Source organism: Trachypithecus francoisi, unplaced genomic scaffold, assembly GCF_009764315.1.
Source record: "Trachypithecus francoisi isolate TF-2019V2 unplaced genomic scaffold, Tfra_2.0 Lachesis_group6, whole genome shotgun sequence".
Taxonomy (NCBI): domain Eukaryota; kingdom Metazoa; phylum Chordata; class Mammalia; order Primates; family Cercopithecidae; genus Trachypithecus; species Trachypithecus francoisi.
Window position 1 is genome coordinate 19,206,283 of NW_022681471.1, and position 24,910 is coordinate 19,231,192.

The 24,910-nt window shown below is 37.4% G+C and overlaps 1 protein-coding gene across 1 annotated transcript in view; it reads left to right on the top strand.

Moving 5' to 3' along the window:
* The first annotated feature begins 211 nt into the window (after positions 1-211).
* SLC25A14 (solute carrier family 25 member 14) overlaps positions 212-24,910 on the top strand; it is a 33,722-nt gene continuing 9,023 nt past the window's right edge. The window contains 7 exon segments of the mRNA XM_033201260.1: positions 212-284; positions 5,453-5,546; positions 6,813-6,960; positions 9,534-9,592; positions 9,595-9,627; positions 11,238-11,323; positions 19,299-19,394. Coding sequence (XP_033057151.1) covers positions 5,483-5,546; positions 6,813-6,960; positions 9,534-9,592; positions 9,595-9,627; positions 11,238-11,323; positions 19,299-19,394 — 486 coding nt within the window. The 5' untranslated portion in view covers positions 212-284; positions 5,453-5,482.

A 24,910-nucleotide genomic window follows, 5' to 3' on the forward strand; every position in this document is an offset into this window, starting at 1 on the left:
GCCTTGGCTGCCCTGCCTCCACCTCCCGCAAGTCCGGTTGCCCCTCTAGGGCTCTGCGCCTGCAGTGGTTTTGACCCTCGCCTTTAGACCCCTGCCGCTTCCGCCTTTTATTTCGCGCCTTTGTTTTCGGGTTGGGAAGGGGCGGAGTTGAAATGGTTGCGCCGCCGTTGCCGAAGCAACGCCTTGGTTACTTCCGTTGGTCTCAATGCTTCCGGGTTGGCGCTGCAGTGGCGTTTCCGACTGTGGGAGCCTCAGCTTCCCAGTCGTCCGATGAGCCCGAGCAGGTGAGGGGGAGCTTCTGGACTTCCAGGCTGGGGAGCGGGGCTGGGCCGCGCCAGGCCGCGTGGGGCCGGGCTGGCCTGGTTCCCGGCCTGGGAAGGGCTTAACGGTCCTCTGGTCTCTCTCTCCCCTCAGCTGAGTCCTTCCCTGTCTTTCACTCTTCTGGCATCGGTGGTTTTACTTCTTCGATTGAACCCTGCTTCCTCGACCCCCCTGGGAGGCCGCCTCCTTCAGGCGCCTCCCTTCTCTCCACGAGCTCGCTCTGACAGCTGAGGAACTGGCAAGATCCTGCTACCCAGAGGGTGAATGGGTATCTTTCCTGGAATAATCCTAATTTTTCTAAGGGTGAAGTTTGCAACGGCGGCCGTGATTGTAAGCGGAGTAAGCAAACACCTCCATTGTATTAGTGTGAGGGATGCTGTTGAAAGATGCTCCCCTTCGGTTTCTACCCCCTGACACTCCTGAGGTCAAGGCATTGAAGGCATCTATTAAAATGCAGTTCAGTTACTTGATTGGCATGACAGCTGTTATCAACATGAAATAGTTTCTCAGACAAGATAACAGCAGGGATATTTATAGTTTCCTGTCAGTGATTCCTTGTTGTTGTTGCTTTCCCCCCCAGGCTAGAGATGCTTAATGTTATCATGAACTCTTCCCTCGTCTTCATTCCCTACATCATCGAGTTCTTTGTGTCTTCATTGGGGAAGTCTATCTCTAACCTCAGTGCCAACAAGCATCTTTGTCTGCTGTACTTTGCACCATCCTAAGCTAGTCTCCCTGCCTCTCCCGTTTGTAATGTAATCCACTGTGTTTGCTGCAGCCCTAATAGGCTAAAATGTGGATTTCCTCAAGTCACTTCGCTGTTAAACACACACACACAAGCAAAACATGCAGCCCCCTCTTACACCCCCACCCCTTGGTTTCAAGCCTTTCAACATAACATGCTCCTTATCACACTTCTTGTCTGATACTGTTTCAGTCAACAAGGGAATTCTCTGTTCCAGTTAGGTTCCTTTCTTCTTAGCACAAACTATACTGATGCCTGCTTCTACATGCTGTGCTTGTTCCCACATTTGTGTTTCTGTTCATTCTGTCTCTTCCCTGCCCCTCTCCCTTACCTGCACCTAACCAGGTTGTACCTACCATCTCTCAAGGTTCAGTTTAGGTTCTCTCACCTCCGCAATTTTCAAATTAGTCAAGCCCATGCTGGTTGTAGTCTTTTCTATGCTCCTCTTGCTCTTCAAGTTTGTACTACACAGTTTAGCACTTAATTTTTCTCTAGCGAACTACTTTGATTTCTTCCACCAGATTATAAGCTCTTGAAAGGCAAGTACTGTATTTTGTACTTTTTCCCCTGTCCCATCTCATTGGTTATTCAGGAAAAATAGGTTGAATGGTAAATACTGTTTTGATGCTAGAACGAATATCTGTGTTTTTCAAACATGATTGCAGGTTTGGGCATTTAGCACGCCTTCGATAAATATCTGCTTGGCTCTCCATTGTTACCTTCTGGATCTGAGAATCTCTAATTTCTACTCTTTCTTAAAGGAGAAAGCAGGAAAGGCACCCAGAGTTTCCTGACCAGATCTTGGGAGTAGTATAAGGCAATGTAACTTGTATTGTAGGACATTCTTACTTTCACTCATTAGTCTGTCAAATTCTCCAAAGTCAGATCTTCAGAATAAATGTTGGCATTTTGAAGACAATTTTCATTGGTTTCTTTATACAGTAAAAATATTTAGGGTACTATATTTTTATTTTACCTTAGATATGACTACTTTTACCCATATCTGGGGTTAGCCCCTACAAGTTAAAATAATTTTTAGAGGGCTTGGGGGTATTTTACGTAAGTAATTCCTTGCAACAAAAGCAAGGGAACAGGGTTCGTAGGCAGAGAATATCTGGGGATCAAGATAGTGTCATACACAGGGTGTGTAGCATTGGTCAGGTCCAGCAAGTTATTCCTGGTTTCCCCTGCAATGTTTTATATACAGGCTGCATACATAGCTAAAGGAGGTCACATTGCAAAACCAACCAAATATTGAATGGATGTGTACTCAATTCTATGCAAGCTATAATGGGGGTTAAAAAAAGTACTGTGAGATATAGTATCTTCCCTCGGGGATCTTACTTAGTTAAGAGAGGAAATAACATTGGACATCTTGAAGTTGACCCTCATCCTAGTCATTATTTTTATGCTTGAGATTAAGATATAGAAAGGATAATAGAAGGCTCAAAAAATATTGCACACCTGTAGAATAGGTGTGACACAACATACATGCATGTAGACAACTTTATGTAAAAGACTTGGAGGTTTCAGCTGACAGTTTAATGATTTGATAGTGTGATGTGGCTCCCAAAAAAGTGAGTGCAAGTTTAAGCTCTAGTAATTGAAGTATAATGTGTCGAATGAAGAGAAAGATCATGGATATTTAGCTTGAGAAACATAAGATGTAAGAGAACATCATAGCTGTCTTTAAATATTTGAAGGGCTTGCCTAGGGAAAAAAGAATGCATTTGTCCAAAGACTGGGTATGAATTAGAGGAAGACAGACTTTTGGCTCAATATGAGGAGGGAGTGTCTAAAAACAGATCTAATCAAAGATGATCCAGGATTTCTTCATAAGATTTTTTCCTAACATTGGAGTGAAAGAGATTTTACTATCAGATGGGGGGTAGGGAAGTAGTGATTGTGGCAATGGTGGGTTTTGCCTGTGGTCCTCAGATTTTTGGATTTCATGGGCCAGTAAAACGCAAATGAAAGTGTGGGGAGCGTACACAAATACAGGCTAGTTAGCCTATGCTCCAGGCATAAGAAGAATGTGATCTGTTAATAATAGACAGTCCCTAAATTAAATACATTTAGCTGAAAAAAAAAAAGCACTAAATGCCCTTATTTTTTTCATTTCACCTCAGAATTGTGGGAACTTCATTAGGGAACCTCTGGGCTAACTGTCATAAGATTCAGCGACTGGTCTTTCATCTTCCTGCCATGTCCTCCCTGCTCCCTGCCTTTCACTGATTCATCATCGCTCCCTGAACCCTGAGCACATTTTCTTTATTAAGGGGCTGGTAGCAGGTTGTAAAGTTCCAACAGAGGCTTTCTCTGTAATACAAAGAATTGAAAAAAGTTGTAAAGAGAAAGCTTTGGAGAGACAACTTTATGTAAAAGTAGCTGTCTGAAACCTTTAAGACTATTTGGGGCAATCTCTAAATTTGTGAATGGAGAGTTAATTTTTTCCTCACAAACTCGAAGAGGGGATATGCCATGGTCTTGCTTTTCCATCTCTACTCTCACCATATGTGTCATATTTTACTATCAATTCTAATCGGAAAATGCGGGCCTAGCTAGAAATGGTGATAAGGTAGTATTTAGTCTTCAAGACTCCTATTTCCAACTGCAATTGATATTTGAAGTGGCTATTCTTGCTTTGCTCATTAGAATTCTTTTCAACAACTTTCCCCCAAAAGGGTTATCTATCCCAGACTCTATATGTACTATGCTTGAAAGGAAGACTCCATAATGATTTTTGTGGCCTATAACTAAAACATTTAATCAGCATGTTTGCTATCTTCTCTGGAAAATTGTATTTTGCTTAGTTACAGAGAATTCCTTATGTGGAAGCAAAGCAAAACCTTTAAAGGGATACTGTGACTCATAGCTGCTAACCCCAGATTGGGCAATGGGAGGGAGGAGTGGGCAGCAAGTAATATCCATTAAGATGTAAATTTGGGTACTTACATTTTAAAAAATGTAATAATGATAGTTAACTAACAATTATTGAACTGCGTGCCAGGCACTTTTCAAGGTGTTTTTGATATTTAATTTTCACGACAACCCTATGATATAGTTTTTATTACTAGTTCCATTTTACATTTCAGAAAGTGGAGGCATAGAGAGATTAAATAACTTGCCCAAGGTCACAGAACTAGTAAGTGGTGGAGTCAGGAAATGAATCTGGAGTTAGCATTTAAATTTTAACAGTCTGACTTCAGGAGTCTGCATTCCTGACCATAACCACTTGGAAGTTGCTTTTGAAATTCAGAAGTATACATACTATGAAGCTCTGAAAAAGGAATATTTGAAAGAAATCTGAGAGTCCATGCTAAGAACAGATACTACTTTCAGGTGAACCAGGATTTAGTAGGCAATGCCTAGAGCAGTTCTTAAGTGTGGAAGCATCAGCGTTATTTGGGATCTTGCAAATTCTCAGGGCCACACCACCAATCAGAAACTCTGGGGGAGAGGCCCAACAATCTATGTTTTAATAGGCCTTCTGGATGATTCTAATACATGCTAAAATTTGCAAAACCTAGAGGCCAGAGCTGTGGAAAAAATAAAATCCAAGAGAGAACAAGCTGAAAGTGGCATAAAAAGAGAGTAAAGCTGAAAAGATTGACGATGACAGGTCTAACGGGGGTGGGATAGGAAGGAGAAAAGGGAGGCTGGGAGCAGAATACATTGTTAAATAACTGGAACATAAAAGAAGAACAGTATTTGTATGTGCGTGTTTTAAAAGGCCAAGAGGAAGGAAAAGGAGATCCACTAGATTGATGTACGTTAAATGTCAGAGGAAGAGAGACATCATATTGCTATCATTCCTTTGGGGGCTAGAAGGAAGGTGAAAAGGTTCTTAGCTCAGCCTGGGCCTGGTTGGGGGGACAAAGTTATATATAGCTAGAAACCCTATAGTGGAGAGATAGGAGGGCTAAGAATATGAGAGGGTAGTAGTGTAAGCCTGTGCTTTGTACCTGAATCAAGCTAACTGAATACCATAAACTGCTTTTATGAGATGCCTCAGCCTATATAATTTGAATTCCGGGTTCTTTCATTTGTAATTATCTAGTTGAATGTCAAAGTTGGGTGTGCTGGATGGACTGAAGTCTCTTCTCTGGGAGGGGATGAATATAACATTAAAGAAACTGAAGAGAATGAAGGGCACAGGTTGATCTCTGAGTGAATCACACGCCTACCCCTACAAAATGTCAGTAAAGAACAAACTCATGATCATCCAGCACATAAAACAGGATCCCCCATTTTGTGTCATTCCACTTGGTAGGGTTTTTCCTCTACCTCTGTTTTATTTGACAATTTTGTTATCTAAATTATATGATCAGATGCTAACAAATGCTCCTCACTCTTGTGCCTTTTCTGATTTGTGTTTATTTTTAGCACCAGAAAAGTACCACTGTAAGTCATGAGATGTCTGGTCTGAATTGGAAACCCTTTGTATATGGCGGCCTTGCCTCTATCGTGGCTGAGTTTGGTAAGAATGTGAGAAAGGACAAATCTTCATATATGGTATAGATGGTAGCTTATGGTGATGGTTATTTTTGGTGAAAGCCAGATAAAAAATAAGAAGCTCATGTTATTTTGAAAATTGTCTCAAAGCCATGAAGTAATATTTCGGGGAAAGTACTACTAATGTTATGGCAGATGAGTTAAGAAAAGTCAAACTAAGGAAAGCTTTTTTGGTAGTTTAGTGATTTGTTAATTTGCTAGGCTTAAGTAAAATACATGAATATATAGAGGGAGTTGATATGTCTTAAGGGTTTTTGCTATATTTCTGTATTAATAGTCTTTTATGCTAAATTGTTTATAAGTTTATTTGTACTGAAAGTCCTTTTTTTCAAACCTCTGTCCTATTTTAGAAGAAAATATACTAACAAGATCAAACAAGATTCTCTTCTACATGATTTTAATTTTGAAATATTTTTAGGTTGTTGTTTTTTCATCTTCCAGATATTCTCTTTTCTAAACTATTCATGAATGACTACTGACGTTCTTGGCATATCCTGTGGTGTTGTGATATTCGGGTCATCAGTGACCAGAGCTACCTAATCACCTTGTTAGTTTTACACCCTGAAATATATTTTGTCAATGTGATGACCACTTCTGTTTGTTGATGTAAGAGTTTGGTTAAAGAAAATTTCCCCCCAAGCACTCTGCTGGTATTAGTCCTGAATTACATAAGGGACCAGGATGAGGAGAACCAAATAGGGCTTCGCCATTATCTTTCATAATATTAGGGGACTATTTGTTTCTTGTAAACAGATAAAAGAAAAAACCCACAAAACTTTGTAGCACTATATAAGAGCATCTGGAGCAGCAATCCCATGCTTTCCTATCTTTGTGAAAATTTGGGGAGATTTTATGAGACACAGCGGTGGGGACACTTGGGGTGGGAAGGGGCAGGAGGGAGACTGATAAATGCCAGATTGTACGTTACAGATGAAATAAAAAACAACATTTAATTATTTTGCGTTTATAATAGGGCAATCTTAAAGCATTTTATCATATTATAGTTTGAAGTATATTGTGGGTCAATTGGTGCTGCCTATGTATATTATAATGCATTTCACTTACCACATGCAACTCATGTCCTCTGACAGTGGTATTCTACTAGAGATCTTCTATGTGTTATTAAAAAGGACTTTGTCTTAGGATTCAAATATTGTCCTTGGCTTATATTTAGCAACAACTTAACTGTGATTCTTTGGACATACTTATAAATGAGTATGTTCCTTTATAGGGACTTTCCCTGTGGACCTTACCAAAACACGACTTCAGGTTCAAGGCCAAAGCATTGATGCCCGTTTCAAAGAGATAAAATATAGAGGGATGTTCCACGCACTGTTTCGCATCTGTAAAGAGGAAGGTGTATTGGCTCTCTATTCAGGGTAAGACTGGTTCTTTCCGTATATCATTAACAGAAATGCTTTTTAAAGAAGCCATAGTTTTCAGCTGTCTGATAGTTTGTGTCTGTTTCATAGTCACCATTTTAACTTGTATTCAGTATTGATATGCCAGTTTATATTTTTCCTCCTTATAAGTCTTGAGCTTTGGATTTTGTGTTCATTTGGCTATAAGTGATAATAACATTTTAAAATGGATATGTCGTTGCAGCATAGACTTTCTGCGGATTTCCCGAGAGTCATAATAGCCACTCTTAATAACAGCACCAATTAATTATATATATTTTTGTGATATCCCTCCTGAGTTGGCAAATTCTGACTTCCTTTAAAATTATCTCTTTGAAAAAATATTATCTTGCAGTTTAAACAGAAAGTGCATAATGAGAGAGAGGGAGACCCATCTTTATCATCACCTTTTGATTAGCCATAAGTTTGTGGTTTACTGTCTAGTTTGTAGTTCATCTGTTGCCAGTTTCCTAGGCCACTCCTGCATCTAGCTACTGGTTTATTACTCAGAGAATAGATATCAGTGTTATCGTTAAACTATGTTACATCGTTAAACTATGTTAGACTTAATTTAAAAGGTAATTTTCTTGGGGGAAAAATCAAGTAGTATATCCTGAAGCATCCTGAAGATGATCCACCATCCTGATTTGTGGATCATCTGTTTCACCTTGTTCTTTCATCAGCATGGATAATCACAAGATATTTTCTTTTCTGATAGCAAGGAATAAAGTCAGAAATATGCATATTTAGTCATCATTTAAAAATCCTAACCATTTGAGCTGCTGCTGTCTTTCTATTTATACCTCCTACAGTATAGTTCTGCAATTTGGAAGAATCCCAAAGGAGGTATGAATGAGAATGTCTCCAGTTTAAAGGAGAACTTAAATAGGGTGGAAGTTTGGCTCTAGTGCCTCCTTGTTGACATGATTAAAGACGTATCTGCAACTGTTAGGAAGTAGAGGTTGATTTTTTTAAAAAAATCTTATCAGGTGAGTAATGATGTATAATTCTTTTTATACATTGCTGGATTCAATTTACCAATATTTTCTTAAGGAGTTTTGCATCTAAGTTCATGAGAGACATTAGTCTGTGGTTTTCCTTTTTTGTACTGTTTTTGTCTGGTTTTGGTGTCAGGGTAATACTAGGCAAAATAAGTTGGGAAGCATTCCCTCTTCTGTTTTCTGGAAGGAACTGTGTAAACTTGGTGTTAATTTTTAAAATGTTTTGTAGAATTCCCCAGTGAAATTATCTGGGGCTGAATATTTCTTTTTGGGGAGCATCTAAATTCAGAATGTAAATTCTTTAAGGTTATCGTAGTTTGGGGTGCTATAACAAAATACCATAGACTGGGTGACTTGTAAACAACCGGAATTTATTTCTCACAGTTCTGGAGGCAGGAAATCTGAGATCAGGGCGCCAGTATGGTCAGGTTCTGCTGAGGTCTCTTTTCTGGGTTGCAGACTGCCAAGACTTCTCATTGTATCCTCACATGGCAGAAAGAGAGTGAGGAGCTCTCTGGGATCCCTTTTATAAGGGCACAAATCCTATTAATGAGGGCTTTACCCTCATGACCTAATCACCTCCTATTACCATCATATTGGGGGTTAGGATTTTAAGATCTTGATTTGGGGATGGTACAAACATTCAGTCCATTGCAGTGGGTATGAGTGTTATTCAGATTATCTGTTTTAACTAGTTGAGTTTTGGTAGCTTGTGGTTTTCAAGGAATTTGTCCATTTCTTCTAAGGTGTTGAATTTATGAGTATAAAGTTGTTTATACCATACTCTTATTGTCCTTTTAATGGCTACAGGGATTGTAGTGCTAGTCCCTGTTTCATTTTTTATTTGCATCTTCTGTCTTTTTATCTTTGTGAGTCTTGCTAGAGGTTTATCAATTTTGTTGGTTTTTTTTAAAGAGCCAACTTTTTGTTTCATTGATTTTTCTCTATTTTCCTATTTTCAATTTCATTGACTTGTGCTTTTTATTATTTTCTTCCTTTTTCTTGCTTTGGGTTTATTTTGCTCTTCTTTTTCTAGTTTCTTGAGGTAGGAGCATAGATTATTGATTTCAGATTCCCCCCTCCCTTTTTTTTTTTTTAATTTAAGCTTTTCATGCTATAAATTTCCCCCAGCACTGCTTTGGCTGCATCTCATAAATTTTAATACGTTGAATTTTGTTGTCATTTAGACCTGTGAATTTAAAAAGTTTCCTTTGACAGACACTTGGTCTGACCAATAGATTGTTTAGAAGTATGTTGTTTAATTTCTAAATGTTTGAGGATTTTTCTTATTGATTTCTGGTTTGATTCCATTATCTTCAGATACCATATTGTATATGATTTCAGTTCTTTAAAATGTGTTGAGGTTGGTTTTATGATCCAGAATGTTGAGTTTCTTGGTGAGTGTTTCATGAGTGCTTGAAAAAAAATCATATTCTGCTGTTGTTGGGTGGAATGAGATGGGTAGTGCAAATAAGTAGGCTGTGTAGATTTGTATAATCTGCAAATACATGTTGAGAATAACTTTTTTACTTTTTTTTTTTTGTTTTGCAGAATTGCTCCTGCATTGCTAAGACAGGCATCATATGGCACCATTAAAATTGGGATTTACCAAGCTTGAAGCGCTTATTTGTAGAACGTTTAGAAGGTCAGTATACTCACCCTCTTTTGAGGTGATATTCAAAGGGATTGTTGAAATCATGCTTAGTGAGAAGTGTTGGTCATGAGGTGCCTGAGATAGAGGAGAGTCACTGCAAAGACAAAGTGAGCTTGTTCTAACTTGGAATAAATCTTTGCAGAGGTGATATATGAATTAGAGAGACCTATTCTTCAAATTTTGTCCCTTTTCCTATCGACAAACAAGGCACGTGATCATCTCAAAAGAAACATGGAACAATCTTGTCCAGAAAATTAATGCTATCTTCATCAATAAGAGGACTTCAACTGTAAGGCATTTTCTAGCTGGCAATTTTGATAAGCTTTTATTAGATGGAATAATTTTAGGCTACCTTCCAAATTCTGATGTACCTATGGCTACCTTACGCATATTCAGCATTATCATATGTCTGTTTGCTGCTGTAGCATTTTCCATCATGATACTACGCTAAATGGTTATTTTACCACAGGCCTGGGGCTGTTGGATGTTTGGGGACAGCTGGAAAGCCTTTCGGTTAGTAATGTCCTTTGAATCACTTTATTGTCCTAAAATCAACTTTTTCTGAAGACTTTTTTGGGGGATCGTGAAGGGTTCTCTTCCACCTCTTTCTGAAATATTTTTCTTTCATAGATTCTTCACTTGGGTTTATTTAGTTTCTATTTGTGGGGTCTTCATGGTGTGAAGGAGCGGTAAAGATTGAATTTCACTATAGACAATGTGCTCTGTGGTTTCTTTGTTCTTTTTTCTTGCTGAGGAGATTTAGTTCTAAATGATTGTTTTTTCACATTTGACTACAGAATCTTTTGTAAATTAACAGAGGCTAGGAGAGATCTCAGGCCTATCAAAATTAATATTCAGATAAGTTTTTTGTATTAGAGAGAAGACTTCTCTTTTAACATTCAGTTCCCGAATCTTTAGAGTTGACGATTACCCAGAAAAATACTTAAAAAGCATGTTCTTTAGATGTTTGAAAAGATCAAAGGGGAAATACCACCTTCTGAATTCGTGTGTGGGATACTGATAGTTATGAAGAAGAAAAGGATGTGTTCCAGTCAGTGTCCTTTAGAAATAATGATTTTTTTTTTTTTTTTGGAGACAGAGTCTTGCTCTGTCTCTCAGCCTAGAGTTCAGTGGCGCCATCTCGGCTCACTGCAAGCTCCGCCTCCCGGATTCACGCCATTCTCCTGCCTCAGCCTCCCAAGTAGCTGGGACTACAGGCGCCCACAACTACACCTGGCTAATTTTTTGTATTTTTTAGTAGAGAAGGGGTTTCACCGTGTTAGCCAGGATGGTCTCGATATCCTGACCTCGTGATCCACCCGCCTCGGCCTCCCAAAGTACTGGGATTACAGGTGTGAGCCACTGCGCCCAGCCGAAATAATGATGTTTTTAGAAATGATTTGTATTTTACAAGTTTTAATATATTTTAGCACTGAATTGAGATGTAGAAATATTTGAGTTTCTTTATTTTCCTAAGCTTTTTGGTTCATTTCTAAAGTCATCTCTCTAACCAAGTTTCCCTTTCTCCAGTAGGTCAGTACTGTGTTCTCAAACTGGTACCTAATACAAGCAGACCTTTCTTTTTCTTTTCCTTTTCACAGATGAAACTCTTTTAATTAATATGATCTGTGGGGTAGTGTCAGGAGTGATATCTTCCACTATAGCCAATCCCACCGATGTTCTAAAGGTAAGAGAGACACAGTGTGATTTGAAAGGAGCATAAACTTTGAGTCAGATTTGGGTTCAGATTCTCGCTCTGTCACTTGCCAGCTGTAGAACCTTGGGCAAATCAGTTAACTGCATTAAGCCTCAATTTCATCATTTGAAAAACAAAGATAATACAGTGTTTATAACATAGAGTTGTAAAGGATTAGCGATTATATATATATATATATATACATATATATATATATACTGCCTATCATTGTACTCGGTGTAGTAGATGCTCAATAAATGGCAGTCAGTTTATTATGATATGCATGAATCCACTGGTCCTCACACTGGGCTATGCAAGGCCCTGTAGGTTCTTTCCAAGGGCTATGCAGTTTTATAGGAATCAATTTCCAGATCTCTCACATCCATTTGTACTCCATCTTAAAATTGGTCCAAGAATGAATCTGTACATAATAGCCCTTACTCAGTTTTACAAAAGAAAGGCATATCCCTGCCTGTTCTAAATCTTGGTATGGTATGTTGACCTGTGGTATAATCTAGGATGCCAAACAGAGGGGTAAATTGAAATATAGGTTTTGGAGAAGCCCATTTTAATAACTAATTTGGGTACCTTAAGTCTGTAATGCTTCTGTCTTTTTCTGTTTTATTAATATTTCTATTAAGGGTTAGATTTGGCTTTAAAATGGTATATTTTAGACTGTATTGGAATATTCTGAATTCAGAACCAGAACAGTATAGGTTGGTGGTGCTGACTTGTTAAGAGTATAATTGGATTTCTTTAAGGTTTTATCAAGTCACAGACTGAAATATTTCTTTTAATATAAAATTTCATCTTATTTCATAAAATGGTAATTATTTTCTACTTATTAACATATTTAAACTTATGATTAGTTAAAAGCACTAAATATAGAATTAAAATAAGTGAGGGGAACCCAAAGTTTTAAAAAATTATTTTAAAATTATTTTAAGGGAATTGTGAGAAAAAAGTAAGAGGACACATGCTTTTTAAAATTTGACCACTAGTGAAACCACAAGTGGCTAGGTTAGCAAAGGTGAGATCTGTTTATTGCAATTCAGAGAGGGGTTTGAGAACTGAGAGAACGACTTGAAAAACAACACATATGAAATAAACCACTGGTGGTTGATGGATAAAAATATGAGACAGTCTTTCTGGACTAAAATGATAGTAATTTACAGAATTTTTATATCATTTTAGATTTACAGAACAAGGTTTTTTTTTTTTTTTTTTTTCAGTGTTTAGATTCAGGGAGTACATGTGCAGGTTTATTACATGGTGTATTGTATGATGCTGAGGTTTGGGATATGAATGATCCCATCACCCAGATAGTGAGCACAGTGCCCAACAGTTTTTCAATGCTTTTCCCCTCCTTCTCTCCCCCTTCTATTATTCCCTGGTGCCTATTGTTGCCATCTTTGTCCATGAGTATGCAATATTTAGCTCCCACTTACAAATGAGAACATGCTGTATTTGATTTTCTGTTCCTCCACTAATTCATTTAGGATAATAGCCTCTAGCTCAATCCATGTTGCTGCAAAGAACATGATTTTGTTCTCTTTTATGACTGCATAGTATTCCATGGTGTATATGTACCACATTTTCTTTATCCAATCCAACGTTGGTGGGCACCTAGGTTGATTCCATGTCTTTGCTATTGTGAATAGCACTGTGATGAACATAGGAGTGTATGTGTCTTTTTGGTAGAATTATTTATTTTCTTTTGGATATATACCCAGTAATGGGATTGCTGGGTTGAATGGTAGCTCTGTTTTAAGTTCCTTAAGAAGTCTCCAAATTGCTTGCCAAAGTGGCTGAACTAATTTACATTCCCACCAATGGTGTCTAAGTATTCCCTTTTCTCTGCAGCCTCGCCAGCGTCTGTTGTTTTTACTTTTTAATGATAACCATTCTGACTGGTATGAGATGGTATCTTGTTGTGGTTTTGATTTACATTTCTCTGATGATTAGTGATACTGTGCATCTTTTCATGTTTGTTGGCTGCTTGTATGTCTTCTTTTGAGAAGTGTCCGTTCATGTCTTTTGCCCACTTTTTAATGGTGTTATGTGGTTTTTGCTTGTTGAATTAAATTCCTTATAGATGCTGGATACCAGATTTTCATCATATGCATAGTTTGTGAATATTTTCTCCCATTCTGTAGGTTGTCTGTTTACTCTGTTGATAGTTTCTTTTGTTGTGAAGCAGCTTTTTAGTTAAATCAGGTCCCACTTGTCAATTTTTTGTTTTATTGCAATTGCTTTTGAGGACTTAGTCATACATTCTTTCCCAAGGCCAATGCCCAGAATGGCGTGTCCTAGGTTTTCTTTTAGGATTCTTATAACTTGAGGTCTTACATTTAAATCTTTAATCTGTCTTGAGTTAATTTTTGTATATGGTGAAAGGTAGGGGCCCAGTTTTATTCTTCTGCATATAGCTGGTCAGCTATCCCAGCACCATTTATTGAATAGGGAGTCCTTTCCCCATGCTTATTTTTGTTGACTTAGAACAAGTATTTATGAAGATAATTTAATTGAAGGGTTCCTTGTTCCTCTTACTCTCAGCAGACAACCCACCTCCTATGGCCTGGCCTTATACCTCTCAATTTCATGTCCTTTCTACCTTACACGTGTAAACTTACTTCCATCTATACCATCCTTATCTTGTCTTACTGTAGTGGTTTTCCAGACCAGACCAGTATTACCTGGGAACTTGTTAGAAATGCAAATTATCAGGCCCCATCCCACACCTACTGAATCAGAAAGGGTAGGATGGGGCCCAGCAGTCTGGTTTGACAAGCCCTTCAAGTGATTTTGATACATGCTTAAGTTTAAAAAAAACCCTGGTTACTCTACTTTTATTCACTTCTGTTTCATCAGGGACCTTTCTCTATCATTTGTCCTCTTTCTCTTCAGTGTCTTCCTCTTTACTGGTTATCTGCTCTCAAATGATAAATATGGTCAAATCGCTCTATCCTAAAATATTTTCTTGACCCTCTGACTTCAAAACACCACTCTTTCCTTACCTTCTCATCCAGATTTTACAAGAGTAATCTTTACATTTCACATTTCCTCCATAACCTGCTGTAATCACTCCTGCTACTTGATTGAAATCACTCTCCGCAGGGTCATCAGTAATGTCCTCATTATCCAGTCCAGTGGACATTTTGGTTCTCATCTTACTTAACCTATTTTGACTAATTCCTTCTACTTGAAGTTCTTTTTTGGTTTTGTTATTACACTATTTAGATTCTTCTAGTTTTCCTATTCCTTAGTTTCATTTGTGGGCTTCCTTTTTATGCGTATACTTTAAATCTTTTTCTTCTCCCACCCAAGGTTCCATCTTTAGCTCTTTTCTCCTCTTCAGTCTCTCCCTGGTGGCCTTTTTCATTCTTTTTTAAAATATTATTGTTATTATTATTATTGAGATGGAGTCTTGCTCTGTTGCCCAGGCTGGAGTGCAGTGGCGCAATCTCGGCTCACTGCAAGCTGCGCCTCCTGGGTTCATGCCATTCTCCTGCCTCAGCCTCCGAAGTAGCTGGGACTACAGGTGCCCGCCACCATGCCCGGCTAATTTTTTGTATTTTTAGTAGAGACAGGGTTTCACCATGTTAGCCAGGATGGTCTCAATCTCCTGACCTCGTGATCCGCCTGCCTCGGCCTCCCAAAGTGCTGGGATTACAGGCGTGAGCCACTGTGCCCGACCACCTTTTTCATTCTTAATACTTTAGCTCTCACTGTACCAGTTAGGTTATAGGCTAAGCTACTGTCACAAAGAAACTCAAAAATAAAACGTCTCCATATACAAGTTTATTTCTCTCTCATGTGACCATCTAGAGGACTGCAGTTAATGCTAGTAAGGCAGCACTACTTCATGTATTCATCCAGGATCCAGGTTTCTTCATTTCTGTTGCACTGCCATCTCCTAGGGCAGGGATTGGCAAACTACTGTCTGTGGGCCAAATCTGGCCCACTCCCTGTTGTAAATAAAGTTTTATTGGAACGCAGCCACTCCATTTGTTTATTTATTGTCTATAGTTGCTTTTGTGCTTCAGTGGCAGAGCTGAGTAGTCACAACAGAGGTTATAAGCCCTGCAAAGCCTAATATATTTACTGTCTGGACCCTTATAGAAAATGTTTGTTGACCCCTGTCTTGTGGTATTATTTTAATCTGTATAGTTGAAGTTGGAGCACCAGCAAACCTTCATTCCAGCCCATGAGGGGAGAGTAAAGGGAAAGCAGTTTCCTTTTGATTTGTCAAAAATAAAATCAGGAAAAGTTTTAAAGTTTATTGTATGCAATAAGATAAAGTACAGATCTTGATTCAGGATACTTCAAACCGAGTGATAACAAACTTATCTTACAGTACAGTTTATAAAGCAGAAGGGCAGAAACATTTTGACCTTTTTTGTGATTGACTGTTATAAATTATCCTTCTTTTAAAGGCAAACAGCTGTTTAAGGTGATTGTCTATAGTTATTGGTTTCATTTCACTGAAGCATTCTGACAAAGATATAAAGCTTATGTTTTGTTGTTATTGATTAGAGATAGCAGTTCTGAAGAAATAGGAAGACTTAAGTTTCGGTTACCTGATGATGGGTGTCTGGTCTTGGGGTTTATCTCAATTGTCGCCTCCATTTTTATCTTTAACAGTTTAAATCTTTAAATATGTAGTTTTTGATAAGCAATTCCAAACATATGAGTGAGTAGAAAATAACATAGTACATTGGACATCTTTGTACACGTCACCGAGATAGCTGAGATTTTGCTAGACGTGCTTTTTTATTCCCTTTTTCTGAATTATTTTAAGGCACATTCCAGACATTGTCATTTTTCCCCCCTATACTTCGATGTGCATCTCATAAGTGGAATATTTTTCTATATAACCACGATGCTATTGTTACATTGAACAAAATTAACATTTATTCATTAATAACATCTAATAATCTATGTTCACATTTCCAGACTGTCTTATATTTTACAGTTGATTTGTTTAATTTGGGTTCCAAAGCCTATGCATTATATTTAATTGTTATGTTTCTTAAGTCCCTTTTATTCTAGAGTACCCTACTCCTGTCATATACCTTTTATTTATTTATTTATTTATTTGCTTTTTGCCATTAACTTGTCAAATAAATGGGATCAGCTCTCCTTTAGAATTCCCAAGTTTTGGATTTGTCTTTTGTAACTTAGTCCTCTAAATCTTCTATCTCTGTAAAAGGAAGGTTTCTGTAAAGGTCATACTGAGTCATGTGAGGAGGCACACAGTGTTTGGTTGTCCCAATATAGGTATGTTAAGATTGATCAGTGGGTTCAGGCGTGACAGTCCAATTTCTCCTTTGTAGTTTCCTGTCAATCCTTCATCTAATGGTTTCATCCATTAGTGACTATTACCTGAATCAATGGTTTCATTTAAGGTCGCAAAGTGATGATTTTCTGATTCCATCATTCCATCCATGTTTCTTAGCTAGAATTCTTCTGCAAGGACAACCTTTTTTTATTTTTTTTATTTTTTTGAGATGGAGTCTTGCTCTGTCGCCCAGGCTGGAGTGCAATGGCGTGATCTCAGCTCACTGCAACCTCCATTTCCTGGGTTCAAGCAATTCTGCCTCAGCCTCTCGAGTAACTGGGATTACACAGGTGCACACCACCAGGCCTGGCTAATTTTTGTATTTTTAGTAGAGACGGGGTTTCGCTGTGTTGGCCAGGCTGGTCTCAAACTCCTGACCTCAGGTGATCTGCCCACGTTGGCCTCCCAAAGTGTTGGGATTACAGGCGGCCAAGGACAACTTTTTCTCATTTAGTAGGCGTTGGCTATTCTGAAATACAGGTGATTTCCTTCTAAGTAAGACACTGGAAGTTTCAACCATTATTTCTGTTCATGTTCCATTCTGAAGGACTTAGTTCCATGGCTACATCTAGCTGCAAGAAAGGAGAGTAGATTTTGGGAGACAACTCATATCTACCACACTACCCAGACCTGCTGGGTCATCTAAACTAGAAACCTAGATCATCTTTGATTCTTCTATATCTTTGCTTCCTTCTAGTATTGGATTAGATACCAAGTTTCTACAGATTTTGCCTCATCTATCTTTCCCAACTCTGTCCTTTCCGCACCATTCCTGTTGTAGGACCTCATCTCAGTAGCCTCCTAACTTGTCCCTTCACTCTAGTGTGTACTGTACTTCCTCAACCCATCCCCAGATAAAGCTAGAAAGATCTATCTAAATCCATATCTGATCTACTATGTACTGCTTCTTTGCCTTTGTGCATGTAGCACTTTCTTCCTGAAATGTCTTTCTCATTTTCCTGGTGAATTTGTCCTTCAAGACAAGGCTCATAAACAGGGCCAGGACTAGGGCAAAACAAGTAAGACAGTCCCCTTTGATGCAGAATGTAAGAAGGTGCCACAAAACTCAGTTATCAATATAAACAACATTTGTATGCAGTATTTTTAAGTAATCAAAATTAATGCAAAAAATTCATGGTGAACCAGATACCAAGATTTCATATAACTCATCTCATTCACCTCACCCTAATCCTGGCCCTGTTGATTCCTAGCTTTAGTTAAATTTGATATTTGATTCATCATGGCTTTTTGTGGATTAATTTTGGTTAAAAATATCATATCGAGACATCATTTATCTTGATTACTGAGTTTTTCTTGCACTCCCTAACATTTCATGCCTAAGAAAAGGTTAATTTTGGTTAAAAATATCATATTGAGATGTCATTTATCTTGATTACTGAGGTTTTCTTGCACTCCCTTACATTTCATGCCTAAGAAAAGTACTTCACTTGCCTCACGCTAGTCCCTGTGTTGCTCAGGAATCACCTCCTTAAAGAAGTGTTCTACTTACCACAGTATATTAGTAGTTTTGATTTGTCTTTGTGACAGTTTGTATCTTGATTTAATGGGTTTAGGTTTTTATAATTATAATATTTTAAAACTCTTAGTAGTAACAGTTAACTTTCTGCGTAAAAGCACGTTGCCATTACATGACTTACTAAATACATTTGTTGAAACCTAGAATGGTAGCATAAAAATCAGGCCTACATTTGGGCCACTAGTATTTAGTGACTGACTACTAGGATTGTATGTGTGCAGAGTCTGTGGGGAATTGTACCAAACCTTTTACACGGCCATTTAATGCTATCTTTCCTTTCTTGCAGCTCTGAAAGGCCACTTGGCAGAATATAATATCATGCTTTTTATAAATAGAACTCAACTTAAGGTCTCATAAACATAAAATTATATTTTAAAACACATTTTTCCTTTTTATAATTACATAAGCAATGCATGTTTAATGTAGAAAAATGTGGAAGGCAGAAAAAACACAAAAGAGAAAAATGCTTACTTATAGCCTCACCACTCAGACATAAACCACCGTAAGTATTTAGTTTTATGTGTTCACCTCGTCTCTTTGCTGTGCTTATGGATATTTTTAAGTTTACATGTTTTAATAAAAATGGTATAGTACTTTGCAATATTTTTTTTTCTGGTTAGCAATTTTTGATATCTTTCAGTGTCAGCAAATACCATCGTACAACAAAATTTTATGGCTCCATAGTGTTCTATTAAATGAATGTATAATTTCTGTAACCAATCTGTGTAGTTGTTGTTTTTGGATATTAAGTTGTTTCTAATTTTTCACTAAATGAGTCATTTTTTAGTCCTGCTGTGCACTTGTTCTTTCTTTTCCCCAGATTTTCTTCTGGCTCCAGAAATAATAGACTTAGTGTGAGGAATGTGAGGCTGATGAAAATCATCTTTATAAAATACACTTTGACACAAATTCTTTTTCTCTACAGTTTAACTAATTAACTTATCATAATAGCAGATATTTTTCTGGGATTCCCGAATACTGCTTTTTAAATTTTAGATAAATTTAAAATGAATTTAAATGAATTTAAAATGAATTTAGCGTTTTGGTTCTCTCTGACAAAATAAAATGTTTACCTCTTTTCATTTTAGATTCGAATGCAGGCTCAAGGAAGCTTGTTCCAAGGGAGCATGATTGGAAGCTTTATCGATATATACCAACAAGAAGGCACCAGGGGTCTGTGGAGGGTAAGTACTCTTTTCCTGCTATTATTCTACACTCTCAGTTCCTACAATTTGCAAAGAATACTTTTTTAATATAAAGACATAAAATCATGAATTATAATCCAAAAACTAAGGTAAGAAACTCCTAAACTCCTTTGAAAGGCCCAAAACTTATCATCATTGGCCTTTTATTTCTGCATAATGTTTAGGGATTATATAGGTGGGGAAAGTTATTACATTATTTGAGATGGCCATTTCGATGATATTCACAGTGAATGTAGTTGTTCAGTGTATTTTTTTTTGCCAGTTTTGTACTAACATGATGATGTATGTCTTTGTAGTGCTTGTGTTCAAAAGCTGTTACCGGCCGTGTGCTGTGGCTCATGCCTGTAATCCCAGCACTTTGGGAGGCCAAAGTGGGTGGATCACTTGAGGTCAGGAGTTCAAGACCAACCTGGCCAACGTGGTGAAAGCCCATCTCAACTAAAAATGCAAAAATTAGCCAGACATGGCAGTGTACGGCTGTAGTCCCAGCTACTCAGGAGGCTGAGGCAGGAGAATTGCTTGAGCCCTGGAGGTGGAGGTTGTAGTGGGCCAAGATCACGCCACTGCACTCCAGCCTGGGTGACAGGGGGAGACTCTGTCTCAAAGAAAAAAAAAAAAAAAAGAGCTGTTACCTTAAACAATTTTTTAACCTAAAAAGTGTAATATGTACTGTAAACTATTGAGAAAATATAGAAAAGTAAAAAAAAAAATCCAGTAGTCCCACTGCCTAGAGGTAATTTCTGTTAAACTTTTTGTCATATTATCTTTCAGTCTTCTATCTATACTTTGCTTTGCATCACTGTTGCTCTAACTTTTTAATCCCTAAGTGTTGTAATATTAATAAGATTATTAGTAGAATATACAGAGTGGAATGATAAATCTTTAATAGACTTTTAAATAAAAGTGAGAGCTTTGCTATTTTTCTTCCTTTATAATTTTTCATAACAAAAATTTCAAGCATAAGGAAAAATGGGAAGAATAGAACTATGAAATACATACCTGTGAGCTGGATTTGATGACTGTTAAAGTTTGGTCGTGTTTGCTTTATCTGTTTATGTGTATACACACAAACACTCTCTTTTCAGCTAAGCTAAATGAAAGTAGGTTGCAGACATCATGGCACTCAATTAAATACTTAATTATGCATCTCCTAAGAATAAGGATATTCTTCTACATAATAACAATACCATTATCATATCTAAGAAAATTAACAAGTCCCTAATACCTAATATCTAGCCTATATTAGAATTTCCTGTTAATGAGACCAGGATAATTTATAATTTATTTTCTTCCTTCCTTCCTTTTTTTTTTTTTTTTTTTTATTTGACAGAGTCTCGCTTTGTTGCCTGGGCTGGTCTTCATCTCCTGGCTTCAAGTGATCCTCTGGCCTTGGCCTTACAGATGTGAGCCACCATGCCTGGCCAGGCTAGTTTTCTTATAAAATGTTTCCTGATTGTGTTTAAGTTGTTTCTCTGTCTTTTGTATTTCCTATAAACTGTAAGTAGGGTATATTGGCTTGATTAGATTCATGTTAAACATTTTTGGTAAGGGTGCTTCATAGGTGATGCTGTGTATTTCATACTGCATCACAGCAAGAGGCACATAATATTAGTTTGTCCCATGATTAGTGGTACCAAGTTTGATTATTTGGTAAGATGACGTCCACCAGATCTCGCCATTGTAAAACATAAGTTTTTTTTTTTTTTTCCCCTCCTTTGCAATTAGCAAGTAATCTGTGAGGTGATAATATTCTAGTAACATGCGTATATCCTAATATCTAATCACGTTTCATCTAACTAATATCTAATCACCTTTCATCTAACTAAACACCTTTCATCTTTGCATCCATTAATGGTCCTTGAGGTTTGCTTTCTGGTAATAGCAGGGTACACTTTCTTGAGATATCTAATTTAAAGCCGGAAAATAGAACTAACTAGAACTTTCTCATAAACTGATGATAAGGAACAAAAACAGAGGAATAAATAGAATTGGAGATTTTTTCACAGGAGCATAGCTACTTTATATTTTATTGTAGTAAAAAGTAGACATAACATAAAATTTGCCATCTTAACCATTTTCGATGGTTCAGTAGTGTTAAGTACATTCACATTGTTGTACAACTGATCTCCAGAACTCTTTAGGTCTTGTAAAACTGAAACTCTATACCCATGAAGCAGTTCCCCATTTCTCCTTCCCCTAGCCCCTGCCAACCCCATTCTATTTTCTGTCTCTATCAATTTGACTATTATAGGTACTTCATGTAAGTGGAATCATATATTTATCTTTTTGTGACTGGCTGATTTTATTTAGCATAATATTCTCAAGGTTCATCCATGCGGTAGCATGTGTCAGAATTTCTTCCTTTTTAAGGCTGAATAATATTCCATTGTATGTATATACCACATTTTGTTTATCCATTCAACCATTGATGGACATTTGAATGGCTTCTGCCTTCTGCCTATTGTGAATAATGCTGCTGCGTAAATGGGTGTGCAAATATCTTTTTTAGACCCTGCTTTCAATTCTTTTGGTTATATAGCCAAAAGTGGAATTGCTGGATTATGTGGTAAATCTATGTTTATATTTCAAGAAACTGAACATAACTGTTTTTATGATCCAGTCTACTTACATGATCTAGCACCTAACATAAAGAAGCAAAGTACATTGTTGAATGTATTCTTCTGAGACAGACATGTTTTATTTGCATGTTAAAAATACAGGACTTATTTTTCATTTCAACGAGAAAATATGTTTGCATTTTTCTTCAAACATGCTCATCTTTGTTTGTTTTATCTTCTCGCTCTGATTGTAACATGAATAATGAAAACATTTCACTTTCTTCCTAACTTCATTATAAGAAAAAATAGCACGAGTACAAAAACAAAGTATAACTAGCACTTACCACAGATTTGGAGAGAGAGTAGCGTGGTGGGGACTGTGGTCCTGGAAAGCACAGTCCCCATTGAGAGAGGACAGCTACTCCTTAGCTCCAGCCCATTGCTGCCATGCATTGACAGTGAGTCCAGTGTGGTCAAATTTTCTGGCCTTTCAAGAGATGCTGGAAATCTGCATTTCTGTGTGAAATATCCTGATTTTTACATATTAACAGCCAATTCAGTCTTTTGGAAACACTGTGGGCCACTCAAAACATGTCTATAGCCTGATTTTGGCCTGTGGGCTCCAGTTTGGGGCCTTTGTTCATCAAAGCAGTCTTCTGTGAAGGTTGCCCTCTTTATGAGAAGCAGTTCAAAGAGCCAGCAAGGAAGGCACCCTTCGGCTAGCCAGCCATATCAGCACAATCAAGCATCTTGGCACAGCCGTGTCACTTCCACTTCATTCTATTTATTTATTTATTTATTGATTGATTGATTGATTGATTGAGACAGAGTCTCGCTATGTTGCCAGGCTGGAGTGCAGTGGCACGATCTCAGCTCACCGCAACCTCCGCCTCCTGGGTTTAAGCAATTCTCCCGCCTCAGTCTCCTGAGTAGCTGGGATTATTATTATTAGTTTTTAAAGTGAAAGCAATTTTATTAAGTAAAGGAATAAAGAATGGCTACTCCATAGGCAGAGCAGCCCCACTTTATAAATTGAGTTTGGGAACTTAGAGATAACTGAAAACTTTTTAATATAGTAATTATACCAGAAAGCAGATGTCCGCATGGTATGTTATTTTCAATTTTAAATGACACCTAAACACAATTATAAAAGTAAAACATTCATTGTGAAAATGTAAAAAGAAATAGATAGGCATAAAAATGAAAATTAACATCTCTTACCTAACACCAGAGGAAAAAAATATTTTGATGTATTTCGTTCTAATCCTTTCTAAGAATTTGGCATGTGCGTGTATACCTTTTCCCCTGAAGATAGAATACTACTATATATAATTTTATGCCTTGCTTTATTTAACATGCTATCATAAGCATTTTCTTGTGTCATTAATAAATGTGTCTTTTAATGCACTAGCAACCCTGTGTTGTAATGGGGGCTGTGATAGGAGCATTGTGCTAGCGAGTGAAACCCTGGTAATGTTACCACAGCAGGACTTGTTAGTGAAGGACCACTTTCCCTTGACTTTTCCTCTTGCTTCTTCATACCTTTGCTGTCACCCTAGTGTTTGTCCTTTCTGCACATCTGAAAATTCTGTGAGTTAAACTTGAAAGCTCTCTTCTCCCCACTGATTTTTGCTTCATGATTTTATTTATAACAGCTTTATTGGGAAAATTCACATATTATAATGATAATTCCCAAATTCTATATTAAGATAATTCACATAAAAGTCACCATCTTTAAAGTATATGATTTAATTGTTTTTAGTGTATTCACAGATTTGTGCAGCCATTACCACTGTCTAAGTTTAGAACATTTTCATTACCAAAAGAAACCCTTACCCTTTACCCATCACTTCTCATTTCCCCCAGCCCTCCTAGTTGTAGAGAACCACTACTCTACTTTCTGTCTCTATAGATTTGCCTGTTCTAGGTATTTCATGTAAATGGAATCAGGCAATATGTAGACTTTTGTGACTGGCTTCTTCCATTTAGTATACTGATTTTAAGGTTTATCCATGTTGCACCATGTATCAATACTTTATTCTTTTTTATGGCTGAATATTAATTCCATTGTGTGGATATACCATATTGTATTTGTCCCTTCATCAGTTAATGAGCATTTGGGTTCTTTGCACATTTTAGCTATTATAAATACTGCTGTGAACATTTCTGTACACATTTTTGTATGAACATATATTTTCAGTTCTCTTGGGTATATACCTAGGTGTAAAATTGCTTGCTCATATGGTAATCTGTGTTTAACTTTTTGAGGAAATGCCAAATTGTTTTCCACAGTGGCTGCCCCATTTTACATCCCCACTGACAGCATATAAGGGTTCCTATTTCTTCACTTCCTCACCAACGCTTGCTCTTTTACTTATTAATTAATTAATTATTATTATTTTTTTTTGAGGCAGGATCTTGCTGTGTTGCCCAAGCTGGAATGCAGTGGTGCGATCATGGCTCACTGCAGCCTCAGCCTCCCAGGCTCAGGTGATCCTCCCACCTCAGCATCTCAAGTAGCTGCGACTACAGGCACATGCCACCATGCCTGGCTAATTTAAAAATCTTTTTAAGAGATAGAGTTTTACTGTATTGCCCAGGTTTGTCTAGAACTCCTGCTCAAGTGATCCTCCTGCCTCAGCCTCCCAAAGTGCTGGGATTACAGGCATAAGCCACTGCACCTAGCCTTCTTTTGATTTACTTAAAAGAAAAATCATTATAGCCCTCCTAGTAGGTATGAAGCGGAATGTCCTTGTGGTTTTGATTTGCATTTCCTTAGTGACTAATGATGTTTAGCATCTTTTCATCTGCTTATTGGCCATTTGTGTATCTTTTTTGAAGGAAGTATCTTCAGGTCTTTTGGCCATTTTAAAATTGGATCGTTTGCCTTTTTTGTTGTAAGAGTTCTTTATATATTCTTGACACCAGTCCCTTATC